At 37.1% G+C, this 18646-nt stretch overlaps 1 protein-coding gene across 11 annotated transcripts in view; it reads left to right on the top strand.

Moving 5' to 3' along the window:
• The window catches only part of Macrod2 (mono-ADP ribosylhydrolase 2), a 2157923-nt gene that overhangs the window by 1593126 nt on the left and 546151 nt on the right, over positions 1-18646 (top strand). For all 11 annotated transcript variants that reach the window (XR_015442057.1, XR_015442059.1, XR_015442058.1 and 8 more), the window contains exon 8: positions 10547-10620. Coding sequence is in view for 6 of the 11 variants with exons in the window: in XM_087189052.1 (XP_087045178.1) it covers positions 10547-10620 (74 nt within the window). In the remaining 5 variants the exon portion in view is untranslated. The remainder of the gene's footprint in view (positions 1-10546; positions 10621-18646) is intronic.

Below are 18646 nucleotides of genomic sequence, written 5' to 3'. Positions count from 1 at the left end.
CCAGTGGGCCAGATTTTCATGCTACAGTGAGTCTGACTTATATGACCTCTAAGCTCCCCAAAGGAAAATACTAATGTGCTTTCGTGCTGACAGCCAGTGAGTTCCCCACTGCTCCAACCAATTCATTAGCTAATTTGTAAAATATTTCTCTACAGTGCATTTTCCAGAGTTTATAACTAGAAAGGAGTAGAGAAAGGGTATGTCAAGTAAGACCTTCTTTTCTCTTAGCCGTTAATACATTTTGATTGCTTTCACAGTTTGGCTTCTTCCAAAAGCAGATGTAGAGGCATGGGTTGGGTGATCATAGTTAATTTGGGAGATGATTTCAGGAAAGGGAGTTACAAAGAAGGAAAAAGAAAGTAATGAAAGAAAGAGTGCAAGGAAATGGCACATGCAAGGGAATATCCGTGGCTTGCTGCCACCCCTGCTGTGATTAGTCCACTTATGATCCTGCCATATTATGTGTGTATAGTCACAACCTGCTTTGCAGCTACAATTCTGCTTTCTTAATGATAGACAGTGTATGTTTCCCTGTTGCCTACTGTGGTGGCCTTTGCACTCCCAAGGGAAGCCAGTGAGTGACACGCTATTTAGCATTCTGCTGCCATGCTCACTGCAGTAACGGGCTAGTGTCACTCTTATTACTTCACTTGTTTTATCTTTTGTGAAACTCAGACTCAGCCCCAATTGTCTGAGTGGCTGCTCTAGCAATTGCTTAACGGTGAGTCTCCTTCAGCTCATTTCTCTCAAGTCATCTGATTTCATCGTGCTATCAAATTGCTTCTGCTGGCTGCAAGGAGGCCTGGGGAAGGACTGGACAGCAGAGAGTCTGAGATTTTAAAAAAAAATTATTGTCCTATACTTCCTCAGGCCTGCCACACCCTTGTCTCTACCCCTCATCCCTTCTTTATCCAGGAAAGGGGTGCATGGGTGTGTGTGTGTGTGTGTGTGTATGTGTGTGTGTGTTCAGGACAGACTAGCGAAAAATGTAAAAGTGAAAACCCACGACTCATCTCTCACTGTTACTTCCTTTTACTTGAGTTCAGAAAATGTATTCATTTCAGGTCCCTTTCGTCCCCAAGAGAGAACTTTCATGTGAAGATAGAAACATATAGGTATGCTCTCTCAACTATTAAGCAAAGTGTAATTTTGCACTGATAGTAAACAGCAACAATCTATTCAAATGGTGTTGACATTCTTATCTGCCCCAATGATATACCCTCTCATTCAGCATAGTCAGTGGTCTTCATCAATGCTGAAAATCCCATGAATGATAGCTTCATATTCATAATATTTTTTGGTTTATATAAGACTAATAATAATAGGGCTGGGGATTTAGCTCAGTGGTTTCGCTGCCTGCTGCGCAAGCACAAGGACCTGAGTTAGATCCCTGGTACCAAAAAAAAATAAAAATAAAAAAATAATAATAATAAATGGCACCATGCTTTCCTTATTAAGGATTTGGTAAAGAAAGATGGCTCAAAATAGATGTAAATTTTGTTTGTATATCCTTTTATTGGTACATTTTAGGTGTACAATATAAAGACATTCATCATTGGAAATATGCACCTTTACATACTCTCTTGGTTCTTATTTTTTCTCACTTCCCCTGCCCTCCCTTCAACCTCTCCATCCCTCCCTATTTACAAAGACTTTGTTTCCTTTTTCTCATTTTCTCATATTAATTCCATTCTTTTCTTTCCTTTCCCCTACCCCTCCCGCTTTCCCTTCCCTTTTGCCCCTTTTCTTCCTAAAATAGATGTAAATTTAATGTGCAGATTTTAAAGAAGTTTGATTTCTTTAAATTACTGCTTCTAACTTCTGGATATTTATAGTAAATCAGCATCAGTTTGGCACTGATAGTCACCTGAAGAGCTGATTACTAGGGCAACTACTTTCTAAATATGTGCAGTGTACCCAGGGATGTGACTCCATAAAATTGGTCATATTATTTCATAGCTTTGGGCCAAGTGCCACATTGGGTGGAGTGGAGGTATAGACTTTGAAGTGAAAACCACTACAGAAAGCATTTCAGCTGAGAATAAAATGATTCAGTGAATAAATAATAGTTTTAGATTCATGAGTTTATCCTGGACATCAGTCTCTAGATTGCCTTCTTCTTGCAACTAATAGAAAGGCGTTTACAATAAAATTCAGAGAAGCTGCGTAACAGGTCGGGGAGGCAGTGTGGGGGGGGAAAGTACAATGGAGGAGGAGCCCAGGGCAGACTGTAAATAGTAAGTAGAGTGAGAGTTTCCAGGCCTTGCTTAATTACATCTGGAATTATGTTCAATTCAATTTTTATTTATTTTGTAGTAAGAACCTCTGCAATAATTGATTTAATGCATTAACATATGCTTCTACAATATGGTAACCTATTTCCATAAGCAGAATTTCACTTTAAAGTTTAAAACAAAAGCAGACTCCTTATTTCTGACTTTAAAAAGAAGTTAGGCTGGAAGAGTAAGTTGAATATCTCCTTATCTTAGTGGACTATGCTAGAGTTTTGTGGACTATGCTAGAGTTTTGTGGAACATGTTGGAATTTTATATCAGGGAGACAAGCTTAATTTCTACAATGGAGGCTATGGAAAAAGTGAAAGCTATTGAGGTATTATGAATAATAGCACAATATTAAAGAATAGAGAGAAAAATTGTCTTCATTGTAACTGGGTTGAAAACATTTTGAGTTTTTCAACAATTCCAACAAATAGTTCAGAGGTGGGATACAATCTTCAATGAGTCTTTTTGTTTTTCCTTTTGGTACTGGGATTGAACTCAGGACCTTGCCAGGCAGGCACCACACCCCTGAGCTACATCCCCACCCCTTCAGTGAATCTTTGTTGTTGTATCTTCCTGTAGTAAAATTTGGTGAAAAGAAATATCAGTTTAATAACTGAGTAAAAATAAAACATTCATATGCGTAATGAGTTATTTGATGTGCCATGGATGAAAACCATGCAAACCCCACTTGCTGTTTTACTTTTCCTAAATCTCTTTTATTTCAAGCATTTTGATGTTCTGTTGACATAGTCTGTCCTTTCTTGTCTTAAAAATATGATTGTTTTGTAGTACAAATACAGGCAAATCACAAAACTTTTCTTAGCTTCAAGTTATAAAAAGTACAGAATCTTATTTTTCACCCTTGCCCAGCCCTCCCTTCAACCCCTCCATTCCTCCCTATTTACAAAGATTTTGTTCCTATTTTTCCATTTTCTCATATTAATCCCATTCCCTTCTATTCTTTCCCCTAGCCCTCCCACTTCCTTCCCCTTTGCCCCTTTTCTTCCTATTTCACATTACCTATTATACATTTTGATCCTTATTTACACTTTCAGTTTCTCACACCAGAGAAACTATTCGGTATTTACACATGTGTGTCCTATTGATTTCACTTAAGAGTATTGCCTCAATGTGCATCCACTTAGCTATAAATTCCTCTAATTTCTCATTTTTTATGGCTGAGTAGTACTCCATTTTATAAAAAAACCACAGAATAGCCTAAAGCTCATTTTAATGGCTTTAAATGTGGTCAAGAAAATACAATTTGAAAATACATCTCAATGTAAATGTAAATTTACAATGTAAATAAATATTTATGCTAAATAAACAGACATTATTTTAAACTTTCATATAGTTCTAGTCAGGGTATAGATTGCCACAGCTGCCTTGGAAAACTGGCAGATTTTTCCAGAATCAACCAAACATGTAGACCAACAGCTCAATTCTTGGGCCTACCCTCAACAGAAATAAGTGCTTATTTTCAACAAAACATGTATGAGAATGTTCATGGCAGCTTTATTCATAATTCTCCCAGACTAGATTATTGCATTATCCATCCATATTAGAACGGATAAACAGATCATGTTATATTCCTATCATGGAATGCAATACTATGCTGAAAAGGAATGAGCTACTGTTATATGAAATAGTATGAATAAGTCAAGAAAGTGTAATGTTGAACTAGATATCTATATAAAAATACACAGATTTTACAATGCCACAGATATAAAGTGTAACAAGACATGAAATTAACCTATTAGTAATAAAAATTGGGATAGCCATTACTTTGAGGATGTACTTCTCAGGAAAAGGCAGCTTTCCGGGGTTTTGGAAATGTTTTACATCTTGAGCTGGCTTTTTGTATACATGTGTATGCGTATGTGCATGTGTGTAAACATATACACACATATAGATACGTAAAAATTTATCACTGTGAAAGTAAATAAGAAATCATTTATATATTGTATAAGTCAACCTACATATTTACAACAAGATGCAATTTTAGCAACCCATTCTAGTGAGTGGGAAGCTAAATTTGGGAATGCCAGCTAAATTCCAGGTTCTGTGTACACCTAGGTACACATACACATAATTCTCTGGCCCTCAATTATTAATGGCTTGTTCAGCCTCATTGCCTGTCATCCTTGCAAGAAATTTTCTGTCATCTAATTCAGTGATGCATCTGAAGCCTGTCTGCTGCCTTCCCTCTGGGGGACCAGTCTGCTTTTGTGAACAAAGGTCCCCTGGTGACTTGAATACACTGTGACCTCCTGAGGCAGGGCTTGCTTCATTGGGAGGCCACCCCTGAGCTAAAATCTGTCCTTGCCTATTCATTAGTCTTATTTGTAATCCTTAGGGACTCACATTTAAGTGAACAAAGAATTGTCCTGTTGCTGTTTATTCCATACATCCTGCTTTATCTTGTACATATATGCCCTCTGAAGGAGGCCTATTTTCAGGGATATTTGTCATGGTATTTCCCTCCCCCTTTTTTATTAATCACAGAATATCTTCCCACCAGGAAGTATGTTTTCTTCATAACATTTTGTTTCTCATGGATAAAGTAATATGTTGTGGATATAGTTCATGGGCACCTTCTCAGCTTTCCTTCACCCTTACCATGCTCTAAAGGTGGACACTTGCATGCTTCCAGTGGTCAGTCTTTTTCTTCTGTTAATGCAAGATCCACAAGTCCATATTCCACTCATTCATTCAACATTTGTTGAGCATCTTCTATGGACCAGTATTTTTTTAGGTATTCAGTGATAAGCAAAGAGAAATGTATTGTCTGCCTTCTTAGGGTTTTCACTGTATTATTACTCACATATTTACATAAACAAATGTAGAATTGCCTAGGCTTAATCTGTGGTGCTGTGAAAGTATAACATAGGGTGTCATCAATGTCATAAAAGTCTTCACTGGATAAGTAATAACTGAGAAGAGAATAAAGGTAAATATAAACTAGAAAAGGGGACTGGAAATGTTATTTCAGGAAGAGGAAGTGGCATGAGCAATGCCTTAAGGCAGGAAGAGAAAAGGGAACATAAAGCATTTGGAAGACAGAAAGAAGCCAATGTAGTTGGAGTGGAAATAAAGAATGAACTGAGTCTAGAGAAACAGGAAAGAGCCAGACAATTCAGGAAAGAAATGTTGGCATAATTTGAGGAGTGGTTGGAGGACAGAATAGGCTTCAAAATGTTTGGGAAAGTAATTTCTTGGAAAATAGCCGAACAAACTAAACTGAAATATAGTTTTTAGAGAACTTTGCTTAGGGTAGTAACCTTGGACTAGAAGTGTTATATAAAGGTCCAGTGTGTGCTGTAAGCTGAAGGTGGCTTAGTCAGAATAGAAGAGTTGCTGTCAAAGATGGGCAGGTCAAGGAACTGGCAGCCAGGTGTTAGATGAGTCATCCCTTTGAATGTTGAAATTTCCCAGGGATACGACAAACCTTGAGGTTGTGATGAAAACCATAACTCAGTGCCAGGTGCTTTGATGAATGTGCGAAAGTGACCAGAAGGTCACACATAATTGAGAACTGACCATAGTTGGCATGGTTCTATAAGAATTTGTATGATTTCTCTCCAGGGAACTATATCTGCTAAAGGTGAATATTAATGCAGTTGGCCCTTTGCAACTGAATGTGGTTACTGTATTTATTGGATTTATATAGCCCTATAATTTTGTTTTGAATAATTCTTAGACACACCTAAAAGTTGGAGAAGAATTTCATGGGAAGAAAATAAACAAGATAAGTCTGGAAAGGTCTCTTGGGGCCACTGAAATATGTCTAAGTTACGTTCTTGGGTTTATTCTATAGGAGCTGGAATATCAACAAAGCCTACCACTGATTTGTCTAAAGTTGTAATGTTATGATAGCTATGCTTTATAAAGAATCACTTGGAAGTGTGCTAGAGAGATCAGAGAAGGTAGGGAAGACCAAAGGAGGGCGATTAAGAGTGAACTACAGTTGTCCAGGTGAGAGCCTATCACACCTCAAACAAGATTAAGGGCAAAGGAAGGTGTGTGTATATATATACACATGTGTATATATATATACACATGTATATATGTGTGTGTGTGTGTGTATATATATATATATATTTCAGAGAGAAAATGTACAGGTTAAGACTCAGTTACCAGCAGGGAAAGTAGTCAAATACAGAAGTGAGTAGGTCAAAGGTATATCCATAAGCAGAAAGCAGCGAGCCAGTGGGGTTTGTTTTGAGGAAGGATACACCTTACATTTTATGCTGGAGCATATGAAGGGGAGGATGACTATGAATGTAGGTATTAAATGCACAAAATGGATAGACTGCAAAAGCCTCCTGTGGTTAACTCCCTCAGAGCAAGTGCCCATCGGCCTCCTCCTTCCTCCTTGAAGCCAACTGGTACTCATCATGCTTTCTTTCTGCTTTTACTCTCCTTATTATTTCCATCATTTCCTTGCTGTTCACTCTTTACATCTGAAGACAGTATCTTCTCAGTACCCCACTTTGCAGCTCCTTCTCTAGCTTTCAGCCATTTGGTGGGGGACCCGGCCCTTCTTTCTTACTTAGCTGTCCTTGTCTCCAGCCGCCCACCCTAACGCACTTTCATGCTGTCTGTGGCTGCTATTTTTGCTTATGTACCTCCTCAGTCAGACATTGGGATGTTAGAGGGTGGGGACTCACTAAAAGTGTTGGTATAGTTACTCTTTTTGAAGGGATCAATAATAATTTAATGAATTAAATATTGTTTTATTGACAGGGTTTTAAAACTAATTTTAAAGGCTTTATATTTTGAAGCATTCATTTAAAGAGTATGAGCTCTATTAAACAATTCCAACAAGTCCACAATCACAACTGTTGAGGATGAGTGTACCAAGGCTCAAGAACTTGTACACATTTTTCCATATCATAGTGGTTCTCTCTTGTTTATAAATTAAAATAGGTAAAAATTGGCCCTGTTTATTTTGTCCTTTCTTAAAGCACTCTCTAACAAAGCCTGTATAAATCTATATTTTAAAAGCAGCATTTATTCTTGGAAATGGGAGAATACTCCTGTGCATTTTCTCTCAAAGATTTTCTCTTAAGGTTTACTGGTATCTTGAACCATGCGTATGAACTATTTTATGTATTTGTCCTCCAAAACTGAGTCTTTAAATCTTAGATTTCTCCATCAACAATTCTATGTCTTTTCCACCTATATAGATGATATATAAGGACTGTCTGCTCTGGAAGATGTCCTCATTAACATGCCAGTAGATGATAATGGGACTGGCCAGTGTAGACAGTAAGAAGAAGGCTGTGGTTAGAATTCTGGGAACAACATATATTTGTTGGATTGTCCTAGAGAAAGAAATAGTAAGGTAAGTTAGATAGAAATTAATATCCAGTCAGAGAGGGACTGGGTTCTCAAGGAAGTCAACATAAAATTAAAGACATCAGAATTGTGACTGGAGGTGCATCTGAAGAAGGCCTGGCCTTGAGATAAAGATACAATGGCCAGACCCAGGGATTTAGCTCAGTGGTTCTGCCACCTGCCTCACGAGCTCGAGGTTTCAAGTTTGATCCCCAGTACAAAAAAAGAAAAGATACAATGGCCAGGCCTTCATGTCTCAATAAGGGATAAATAGTAACCTGAAATTATATTATAATTAGCACAACTTGGTCCAATAGGCCCAGATAGACATCAGTCGCCCGGATGGGAGACCAAAGCATTTGGATACAGTACTTCCCCAAAATGACTTTGTTCTTTCCATGTACCCTTGCTACGTGACTCATTTTCCTACTGAATCAATATTAGCTAAGCAGCTATACTTCTAATCCCATAGGTTGATTGTAGTTTGACCTATGTTGTACCCACATTGCGAATTTGCTGTATAAATTACTCCTGACAAAGAACCTCCTTGGCCATCATTGAGGGCTCTTCCTAAAAATCCAAGAGTTATTATTCTTTCTTTATTTCAAATAAAACTCTTAACTGCTTCCTTTGGTTCACAACTTCATTTCTTGATGTTCTGGGATGACAAAGTCACCACATTTGACATTTAACAGGCTAAGAGTTATATTTCTCCTGTATCAAGAGGAGCATTGGTCAAATAAGTAGACGACATGGAAGAAGGTAGTGCTGAAGACTTCAGGAGGAGAATCTGAAAATCCCGAGACAGAAAGGGATAATAGTTGCCAGGGGCTGGTGGAATGCGAGGTTGAGATGTGAGTGTTAATAGATACAGAATTTCTTTGTAAGATGATGAAAATATTGTGGAATTAGTGACGATGGTTGAACAACTTTATAAACATATTAAGAACCACTGAATTGCATACTTTAAAGTAAGGAAAAGTAAACTTACAAAAGAGAAAAATCAGAGGGAAGAAATGCTGAAGCATGAAAATCCAGTCACGTGCATCTAATACCATAGTTTGAAGCCTGATTGAAGGGTGATAGGATTTGGTGATTAAGAAGACAGCAGTGAGTTTGAAGATAGTGGTTTCAATAAAATAGTCACTCCCATATCTTCTTCTTTCTGCACCATACATATAAAAATTTATAGGATTATTCCCATATATATTTTTATCTCTATTGACAGAAAGTCTAATGATTATTTAGGTCTAGGATTGTATTCAGCTTGTATACAATAAAAAGACATCTGGATATGTTTCAGAAATTCTGAATATGTGTGCTCATACTTACTGGGAAGAAGCTTAAGTCTGTCATTCTTTCTGTCCTTGTAAAATCAAACCCATTTTACATGATCAGTTTAGTTCATGTGGACTTATTCCAAATATCACCTGCAATGTCCCTAAATGGAACAGGAGTGGCCTTCTTTGCATACTGTTAATAGCTTGGTGTAGTATTGCTACTTAGCATACAAGGGGTATAACTTCCCTACAGGGGTGTGACTATGCAAGGAATGATCAAACTATATGATAAATATTTAATTTTTAAAAAATTATTATGGTAAAACATACATTGTCATTATTCCCCAACAAAAATTTTCCCCTTACTTTAAATTACTTATACCATCATTTTTCCCACTTTCTTTTTTAAAAATTCATTAAGTTTATTGGTACATTTTAGGTATACAATATGATGAGATTCATCATTGGGAATTTGTACCTTTATATGATATACCTTGGTTCTTATTATTCTTCCCATTCCCCTGCCCTCCCTTCAACCCTGCCACCCCTCGCTATTTACGAAGATTTTGTTTCTGTTTTTTCCTTTTCTCATATTTTTTCCTTTTCCTTCTTTCCTTTCTCCTACCCCTCCCATTTCCCCTTTGGGCCTTTTCTTCCTATTTCACATTATCTATTATACATTTTGATCCTCATTTACACTTTCACACCAGAGAAACTATTCAGTATTTACACATGTGTATCCTATTTATTTCACTTGGATGCACATTCTTTCCACTTTCCAAAGCAGTTCTGGAAGTCCTCTTTCATGAATGTCTTTATGAGTTATGATGAAAAGTGCAATGAATGCTTCAATTGAGTGCTACCCAGCAGAAAGGTAGGCTTGTAAAAACATTACAGAGCGTCCTCATTTACCTTATTCACCAGATCTGTCACTGTGCAATGTCTGGCTCATCTCCAATGTCAAAATGACTATGAAAGGTATGTTTTGAATAAATTTGGACATCAAAGTAGTCCTAGCAGCACAACTAAAGATACAGAAAAGGGCTTTGAAAACTGCCTCAGAAAATGGCAAGAACAATCGAATGAGTTCAAAGTGAGGAACAATATTTTGAGGGAGATTAATGGCAATGTGTCTTTTACTGTAATACACTTTTAAAATTTTTCACACTCACTGTATTTTTCTACCATCCCTTGTATTATCTGCTTTGCCTCGTGACAGTTCATGGGTGGAATACTGCGGACTGTGCACCAGCCACGCATCCTCTCTGACCCACATTTCCTTGGTTTTCAAGAGGACAATAAGAAGGGTACTACACCTTAATTGGAGCAGCACTTACGAGAAAAATATATGAAAGTGCTTTGTAAACTATTAAACATATGCAAATTTATTTTAATTAATATTTTAAATAATGGATAAATCTTTTATTTTTAATTCTAAATTGCTGTAGGACAATCCCTCTTACTGCTTTGTGTATAGAATCACAGGCTTCACTTTCCTCACAGCTTACTGAGGGCTGCCTTGCTCAGGACTTACTGGTTGAATTGAAAACCATGCTAGTGAAAAATCTCCATTTGTGTATCATGACTGACTTCTCTATTGCCTTCATCCTTTGTTGATTTTTTTTCCTTCTGCTCTTAAATTAGGTTTTCCTAATGAGCCTGCTGCAGTCATTGCCCTTGGCACCATTAAGGAATGGCTGGCCAAGAATCACCAGGAGGTAAGAGAGATGGCTCAATCAGCATTCTATTTTTTTTTTTTTCGGTACCAGGGATTGAACATGGAAACCTGTGCTTTCGAGGCAGGTGCTGGAACCATTGAGCTAAATCCCTGGGGCCCTCAATCAGCATTCTAGATTGTGCAATGTGAGCCTCGGTTTCAAATAAAGCAACAGATAATTTTGACAACTATCAACTATACTTAGTCATTGAGTCAAAGTTAACTTACCAGTCTTCATTGGATTTCATGGGTGATGAAATATATTCCTGTAATCAATTGACAATCATGACTATATTGATTGGTTTGATAGTAGGGATGAGCAAAATAATCAGATTCATTTAGCTATAATCTCATTTTCACATTGTCGGATAATAAGGGATATACATGTGAAAGCTAGGAATAGGATGGATTTCATTAGGAATAATGGCTCTTCCTGTGCTATTTTCCTAACAGAGCTGTTTTTGTTGGTAGGGGATTCCTGTTGGACAGTAATCGTTTTGGTATCCTACACTGTATTTATGTATAACTAATCACGTCCCTAAAGTGACTCCTGAGTGTGATTGGAGTAGGTTCGGAAAATTGATAGGGCAATCATTATGACCAGGAATTTTTCATGAAACTAAATGCTTCCACCAGAGAATTCAGCATGCTTCTTAATCTGTTCATTTTGTAAAATCTTTTAGATATATTCAATGATGAACAGGAAAGTTACTCAAGTAAACAAAGCAGCAAATAACTAGAGGCCATAGAGCTTTAGGTGTCAGAGGTTTGTGGAATTATATATTATAGCAGCAAGCAATTTTCAGACAATGCACAATCTTGTGGATTTTCCCTCCACTTCTGATTTATTTTTTCCCCCATGAATGGCAACCTTAAGACACTATGAATAATTTGTTTCACTTTATGATAGATTGTTTGGCTTTTTCTTTGGGTGGGAGATGGATTATTTGGAAATAGTTGGTTATGGAAATAAGTCATAGGGGTTCCTAATGTGTGTGTGTGTGTGAAAGAGAGAGAGAGAGAGAGAGAAAGAGCGCTCTTGGTGCTTTTGTAGGTTTAAAGAGAACAACAGTGTTATTTTCTAATTACTGTACTTTTAACATTTCTTAACCAGATATGTACATTGTCAATCTCAAGTGAAAGTAAGGACCACATGATCAAAAGTACATTTCGGTGCTTTTTCCTTTTTCCCTCTTACTTTGAAATGTATAAACAAAGCAACTTTAGCTTAAAGAATACCTTAAATTACAAAATAAAATATCTAATATATATAGCATGCCTTTACCATGAGTCATTTTATGTTACAGCAACTATGAAAGATTCAGGATAGGCGTTATTATTTCCATCCACATCCAGTATCAAATGACATACTCAAGAATGGAAAATCACAGAGAGAGGAGTCTGATCCAGTTCTCAGGACTCCATTAGCCATTCCTCAGTGGGATGCCCTTGAGGCCAGGGAGGGAATTTTAATCCCTTTGAAATCCAATTATTTTTAATATATCTTTTTGTTATAGCAAATACTCCTCACCTGGACCTTCTGCTTTGCAAAGGATAGCATCTTTCATGAGTGAAAGTTGATAACTGTGCAAGTATATTAGTGCATGTCCATCATTTCTACTGACTAGTAACCCAGGGATGTGACCACTGGAGGAGGAAGTTCACCTGTGTCTTCCTGACAGCTGATGGGAGTACGCATAAACACTGCTCATTGCAAGCAGAATGACAAAGAGTCTATATTGCATTGATAGCTCACTGAAAAATTTTAATGATGCATTATCTCTACTTAGGCTAATCAGAAAATTATTCTCCAGATAAATTTCTTAGCCTCCTGTTTTCCTACATAGTTCATCTGCCTACCTTGTCTTTGAATCCATTTGCTTTTTTGCTTTCACATTCTTTTCTTGTATATTTTTTGGTCCATTGTAGAAAATTTAGATAATTTGAACTGAGAAACATAGGTTAGTTGTTGCAACTTTAAACATAACCTGTACCATTTCCCTTCAAAAAGACTCCTATTTCAGCATGCACTGACTAGCTTAAACAAGTTAAATTGAACACATCAAGTTTTCCTAAATAAGTGCATTATAAGTAATAGATCATAGATATAAAACTATACAAATTGATTATTTAGCACTATTTTGATTTATTTCTTGCTCTGTAAAGTAAGAGACTTACGAGAGAATATTGCTTCTGATTCGATTGTTTCTTCACTGCAGTATTGTTTTGACATTCTGATTGTTTCAGCTATCCATTAATTCACTCACTTGATAAATATTTATTGAATCTCACTAAACATGAGGCACTTTTTTATATACCAGGGACAGAGCATTTAAAAACAAACAATGCCTGCATTCTGATATTCATTGTCTAGAAATAAAGACACAAATTTAGGAAATGAATAAACAAGGGAGTTCCAAGTGTACTTTACAGAATAAAACAAGGTGACTACATATGAGTTGTTGGGGGATGTGGTTTTGGAGCATGTAGAGATTGCTCTGTGGATTCCATCTTTGAAGACAGATTTGTGTAGGGATGAGAGTAAGACAAGCCACCTCAAGTCCTAAGGTAGAATATCCCACATAGTGATGGTAAGACAGTCACTGTGATCAGAGCAGAAAGATAAAAGAAGGGCAGAAGGCAAATTTGGAGATAGAAGCAGGGGTCAGATTACAGTATAGGGTCTTGTGGGTCATAGAAAAACATTACATTTTACACTAAGGCTAATGAAAAGTTTTTTTGGAGGGTTGGAAAGGGAGTAACATGCTCTATTTCACCTTTGAGAAACAAGTTTAGCTACTTTTTGGAAAATGGCCTTTAGAGATACCAGAGTAGGAAAAGGAAGACTGATTAAGAGGCTCCTACAGTAAATCAGCCAAAGATGAAAGACAGCTTTGGAACACAGTGATGGTAGAAAAGGAGGTAACAAGCCCGTGGTCTGAGAGACAGAAATAGAGCTAACAGGTTTTGAAGGATTTTTCAGTTAAGGTAGAATAGCTAATCCTGCAACTACAGAAACCCTCCAAATCTCAGTGTCATAAAGTGGCAAAAGTGTATGTGTTGCTCACTGTATTGGCATATGTTGAGTCAGCAGAGGGCTGTGGTTTAGTCAGAAACCCAGGCTGACCCATAGTCTACCCTGTGAAATACCATCTATCATAGGACAGGAAAACACAATTTTTTTTGTAGAAATGCTCCCATGAAGGAATGGAATAGCTTTTCCTCACATTGCATTGTCCAGAGAAAGGCATATAGGGACTAAGTCTCAGGAGTCAAGAAAATGCTATCTTTGCATATGTTCAGCATGCAGAAAACTACAGCAAATAACTACCAGCGAGACCTTATGTTGTCTATTCTACAGGGAAATCAGATGTGGTATGTGACAAAACAGAAATCAAGAATGGCAACAAAGTTTTTGGCCCAGATATCTGGGTAAATTTTGGTACATTTACTGGGAGGAAGAAAAATTAGTATTGGAGCATGTTTATATGAAAAATATAAAGAAAACTAGAATTTATGTTAAGTAAGATTAGATTAGATATCCAATGAATATTTCAAAATGATAAGTTGACTATTTTTAGTCTAAAGAAAACTATGGGAAAGAAAAACATGGTGAAATTGAGCAAATCACCATAACATTAACTTGAGTTTGAGATTGCTTGAAAGAAGTAAAAATATATTCAACCCAGTTTAGGAGAATATGTTGTAGAAATGAACAGTGTGAAAAATGTCTTGAAATTCGAGGGCTAGATCTAGATCAGGGTCTCCTAATTTAATTCTGTATAATTTCTTGTGACTGGAATCCCCCACTATAAATTCATCAATCATACATCCAACAAAGCATCTGCTTTTCATTCCCTCTCATCCTCTTTTTCCCTCTGTCTCTGTTTCCCATATCCTAATTTCATTATTATTATTATTATTATTATTATTATTTTGTACATTATCTTCTGCACAGTTGCTTACACATGGTGCTATCATGACTCTACCTGTCCATTCATGAGTCAGTCAGCTCTACTTGAGGCAAAGCCAGCATTTACCTTGGCAAGTAAAGTTGCATCTTCTGGAACACTTAGCTGATTGAGTCCCCTGAAATTTTCCTTTTAAAAATAAGGAGTTATATGATGTGATTCTCCCTTGAGTAGCATATTTCCCTTATCCACATATGTATGTAATTCAATACTACACATTTTCTTGATGTTTGGCTATCATGCATCATACATAATTGATGTAATCATATAATTAGTGAGTTTTCACATTTCACCATTTATTTACCCTCTAATTTCTAAACCATTAGGAATAGATCCTTTTCCCCCCATCACAATACTTGATTTGATTCTGTGTAATTTCAAAAACCACTGCCAGCTAATGGGGCTGGACATTTCCACACTCATAGAGTCCTTAGGTCCAGTGAACAGAAGTAGAAAAACCATCTTTTATTGTTCACCACACTCTTGTTTAATTTTCCCAAAGTGTGAACTACTAGGGGACTGTAGTCACTAGGAACTTGAGGGACAGAGTCTAGCTGAACAAATCAGACAGTTAGGTCCAACTATAGTGGATCCAGTGGAAAGATGAAGCAATGTTTTAACATCAACAATAACAATGATGACAACAAAACAGAATTTTAAGATATGATAGAATTGAGGGGCAAAACTGATGTGCCAAAACTAAAATCTGTAAGGACTTCTGAATAGAAAAATTAAAAATTCAAAAATGATTTTTCATTGCTGAAAACTGAATTATTGCTATGAAAAGATCAGCTTGTGTTATCTCATAACACAAGACAAAAATACAAACAAATATATAGCTTGACTGAAGAGATAAGGCAAAAGAAACCTAGAGACCAAGCATGAGGTGGGCAAGAGATGAAGATTACTCACTGGCATTTTTAGCTAAATTAAGTGTTAAGAACTTCTAAGTTCAGAAAACCAAAAGAAAAAAAATGTCAATTGATTATTAAAAAATTGACAGCAGATAGCATGATAACCTTTCCATAAGTGCCCCATTTCTCTCAAGTAATAACTTATTACAGAGATTAATGACCAAAATAAAGGGCTGCTATGGAAATGAGCAGTGGAAATGTAGCCCAACCTCCTAAGCTGGGGTGGCTAGTCTGTGTTATCATATGCAGTTTTGTGCATTCCTCATTTTACATGCAGTATAAAAATATCATTTCATGTTAAATAATGATTTCCTCACTCTACACCTCTGTTCCACCCTGTTCTTGTCTGGAACTTAGCCTACAAAATGTTTTTACAGTGTCTGTTCTATTGTTCTACCCCAGGGACTCATGTGACATTTGAGTATTGGTCTCTGGGGCAGTGTAAATATTTGTCATTCTTTTCCATAGAAAGTAGCACAGCATGTCTTTCACTCTGAAAAGCTACAAATGCCCTGATGCTGTGAGATATTTCAAAATCATGGAGATTATACTCAATATTTAAAGTTCTTCAAGGGAACAAGCATCCCTTTATTAAATGCTGATACTTGTGTTAAGTCATCTGGCAAGTCCTCTCAGGGGACAAGGTACCTAGGATAAAGTTTCTGAGCTGGAAGAACAGTAGATTTCCAGGGAACTTTAAAAAGTGGAAACCTAAATCAGGGCTTAGTTGTATGGTAAAGGAAAACTAACCTCCCAGCCTCTTCACAAGTTATAAAGCAGTATATAGACAGGTGTGTAACATTCTAGAAGGCACTAATTAAAGCTGTGGCCATGCAACCACTAGAGAGGACACCAAAGTTCACCCAAGGCCAGGCAGCCTCCAGCTTCATCTCTTTAGACTGCTGAGGGTGAATTTTTTCCCATTCAGCTGCTCCATTGGAATTCTCTAACTTCCTCTCTTATCCAACATCTCTTTCCCACACTTCAGACCTTGTTATTTTGGATTGGGAAGAATTAATTCAATGGAGGGAATCTTTGCTTCATCTTTGAAAGCCCTTAATGAGCATCTAGCTACACTTGAAAAATCTTTGCCAGAAATAAACTCCAGCTCTGAATTTTCAAAGCCAGTATCAACTTTCTTCTATATTGGAGGGAGGTAGATGTTTTCTCTTATTGTATGCAGACACTGGGTCTCTGCCTGTCCTATAATTGCTTTTAACTATGTTTTTAGCACAACAATATTTTTGTTCAAAATGTTAAATACCAACTACTTGTCATTTAAATGGTTCACTCTGTGCCTTCTAAGGGCAACATTATACGTGTTGTATTGCTATTTGTCACTTTCAAAAATGTGCCTACAGATGTGGCCCTGGGTATTGAGAGGCTGCATCTGTGTGTCAGCATCACTCTGAGGCACATCTACCTCAGTGACTTATGTTGAACTGAGGCCCAGACCTTACCCAGGCTCATCTAGAGCTCAAGGTCCATTGATGGTAGTCAGAGTACAAAACTGGTTTTGAGGTCTTTGTTGGTGTCCTTTGGAATGGAGGTCCTCAGTTTCTACTGTGTGGAAGCAGAAAGCACTGTGGCTCTCCTCTGCCTTCCAACACTGGGATACAATACCCACAAATGACTGCAAATCCTGAACAGATTCCTCTACTCCAGAAAACAGAATCAGAAACCTACTGAAAAAAATACATGGCCAGCATCCTGAGAGGTTCATTTGCTGCTCTTGTGATAATTTGATAAGGTCAATGACATGACCACTTGTTTCCTCATTATAGATTACAAAGGGACCGTTGCACTTTAGCTTCTGGTGCCAAGACTATTTTTTCCCCTTCTTGGCAGAGATCTTTGAACATATGCAGTGTTAAAAATTATTTGTCACTTTTGTTTCAGAATCACATTATGGATCACCCAGAACAACCCCAGTGTGGGTCCTACCGTATGTCACTGACATGAAATGCCTTAGTATGTTTATGGTTCTTAAAAGGGTGTTTAAATGAAACATGAAATGATGCTTATATTTATGATGGGAAAATTATATCCTTCACATCAAGTTCCAATTCCCGTGGACACTTATTTACAGAAACACAAAAAAGCATAACGTCCCATCTTCCAATTCTACACAACTCAGGGATATGGTTAACAGTCAGGGATATGGTTAACAGCAGCAAATGAAGTACTCAGTGTCCTCTTCTGGGAATGTCTTTTTATGCCCACAAACATCATTTATGATCTGTATCAGCCTTAGCTTTTGGTGTAATCTCAGGTTAAAATATTTGTGTTTGGAGAAATAAATCCTATCTTTGAAATATTCACATCCTGTACAAGAATATGGTTATGGTAGTAATAATCATCATCCTAATCTTTTGTTACAAAAATGTATCCTTTGACCAGCCCAAGCATGATATTTAGGTGGAAGCCATGATACTCATAGGCTGTGACATAATTGAAGAAAATTATTCCCAGACTTTGCAAATATGACATATTGCTTTTATTCTTCAAAATCTCTGATGAGCTGCAAACATTTTATATTTCCCCATCCCTCCACCTTTATTTCTATTTCCTTTTCTTTCTTCCTTCCTTCCCCCTCTTTTCCTCCCTTCCTCATCGTCACACACATTACATCCCCATTCTCAGTCTGTCATTATTGAGATTCATGATAAGAAGCTACACTGGTGGTCAGAAGCAAAATTTCTCTATTTATCTTGTTCTAAATTCACATTGTTAGTACCAACTTCCAACCAAGCTTTCCCCTTTCTAGAGTATGCTAGTGTTGGGGTTACCATATACTGTCCCACATTGGAGCTTGCCAAAGGGACAAATCCATTTACTGTCCAGTCCTGTACCTTGTTTGCATTTACTGTCACCAGGTATGCCAGAGGCTTGGACCTAGAAATACAGCAAGAACTTTGTGATGCTGCTTCTGTGTTCCATAACCACAATGCAATGGATATGGCGACTATGCTGCTTCCATTTTTGAGCCCACTGCCAGTTAAGATGTATGCCTAGGAAGGAGATTTTAATTAGATCTGTTTAGACATTGAGATAAGTTTTCCCAAGAGCCCTCTGTCATGTTCTTAGCTTTAGTTTATCAAAGCCTAATGAATTTTTCCTTCCTAGTAGGGCATATGTGGAT

Source organism: Heterocephalus glaber, unplaced genomic scaffold (genome assembly GCF_053883595.1).
Source record: "Heterocephalus glaber isolate CG9 unplaced genomic scaffold, H.glaber_assembly_v1.0 deba00001532, whole genome shotgun sequence".
NCBI lineage: Eukaryota > Metazoa > Chordata > Mammalia > Rodentia > Bathyergidae > Heterocephalus > Heterocephalus glaber.
This window is presented reverse-complemented; position numbering and strand designations above follow the sequence as displayed.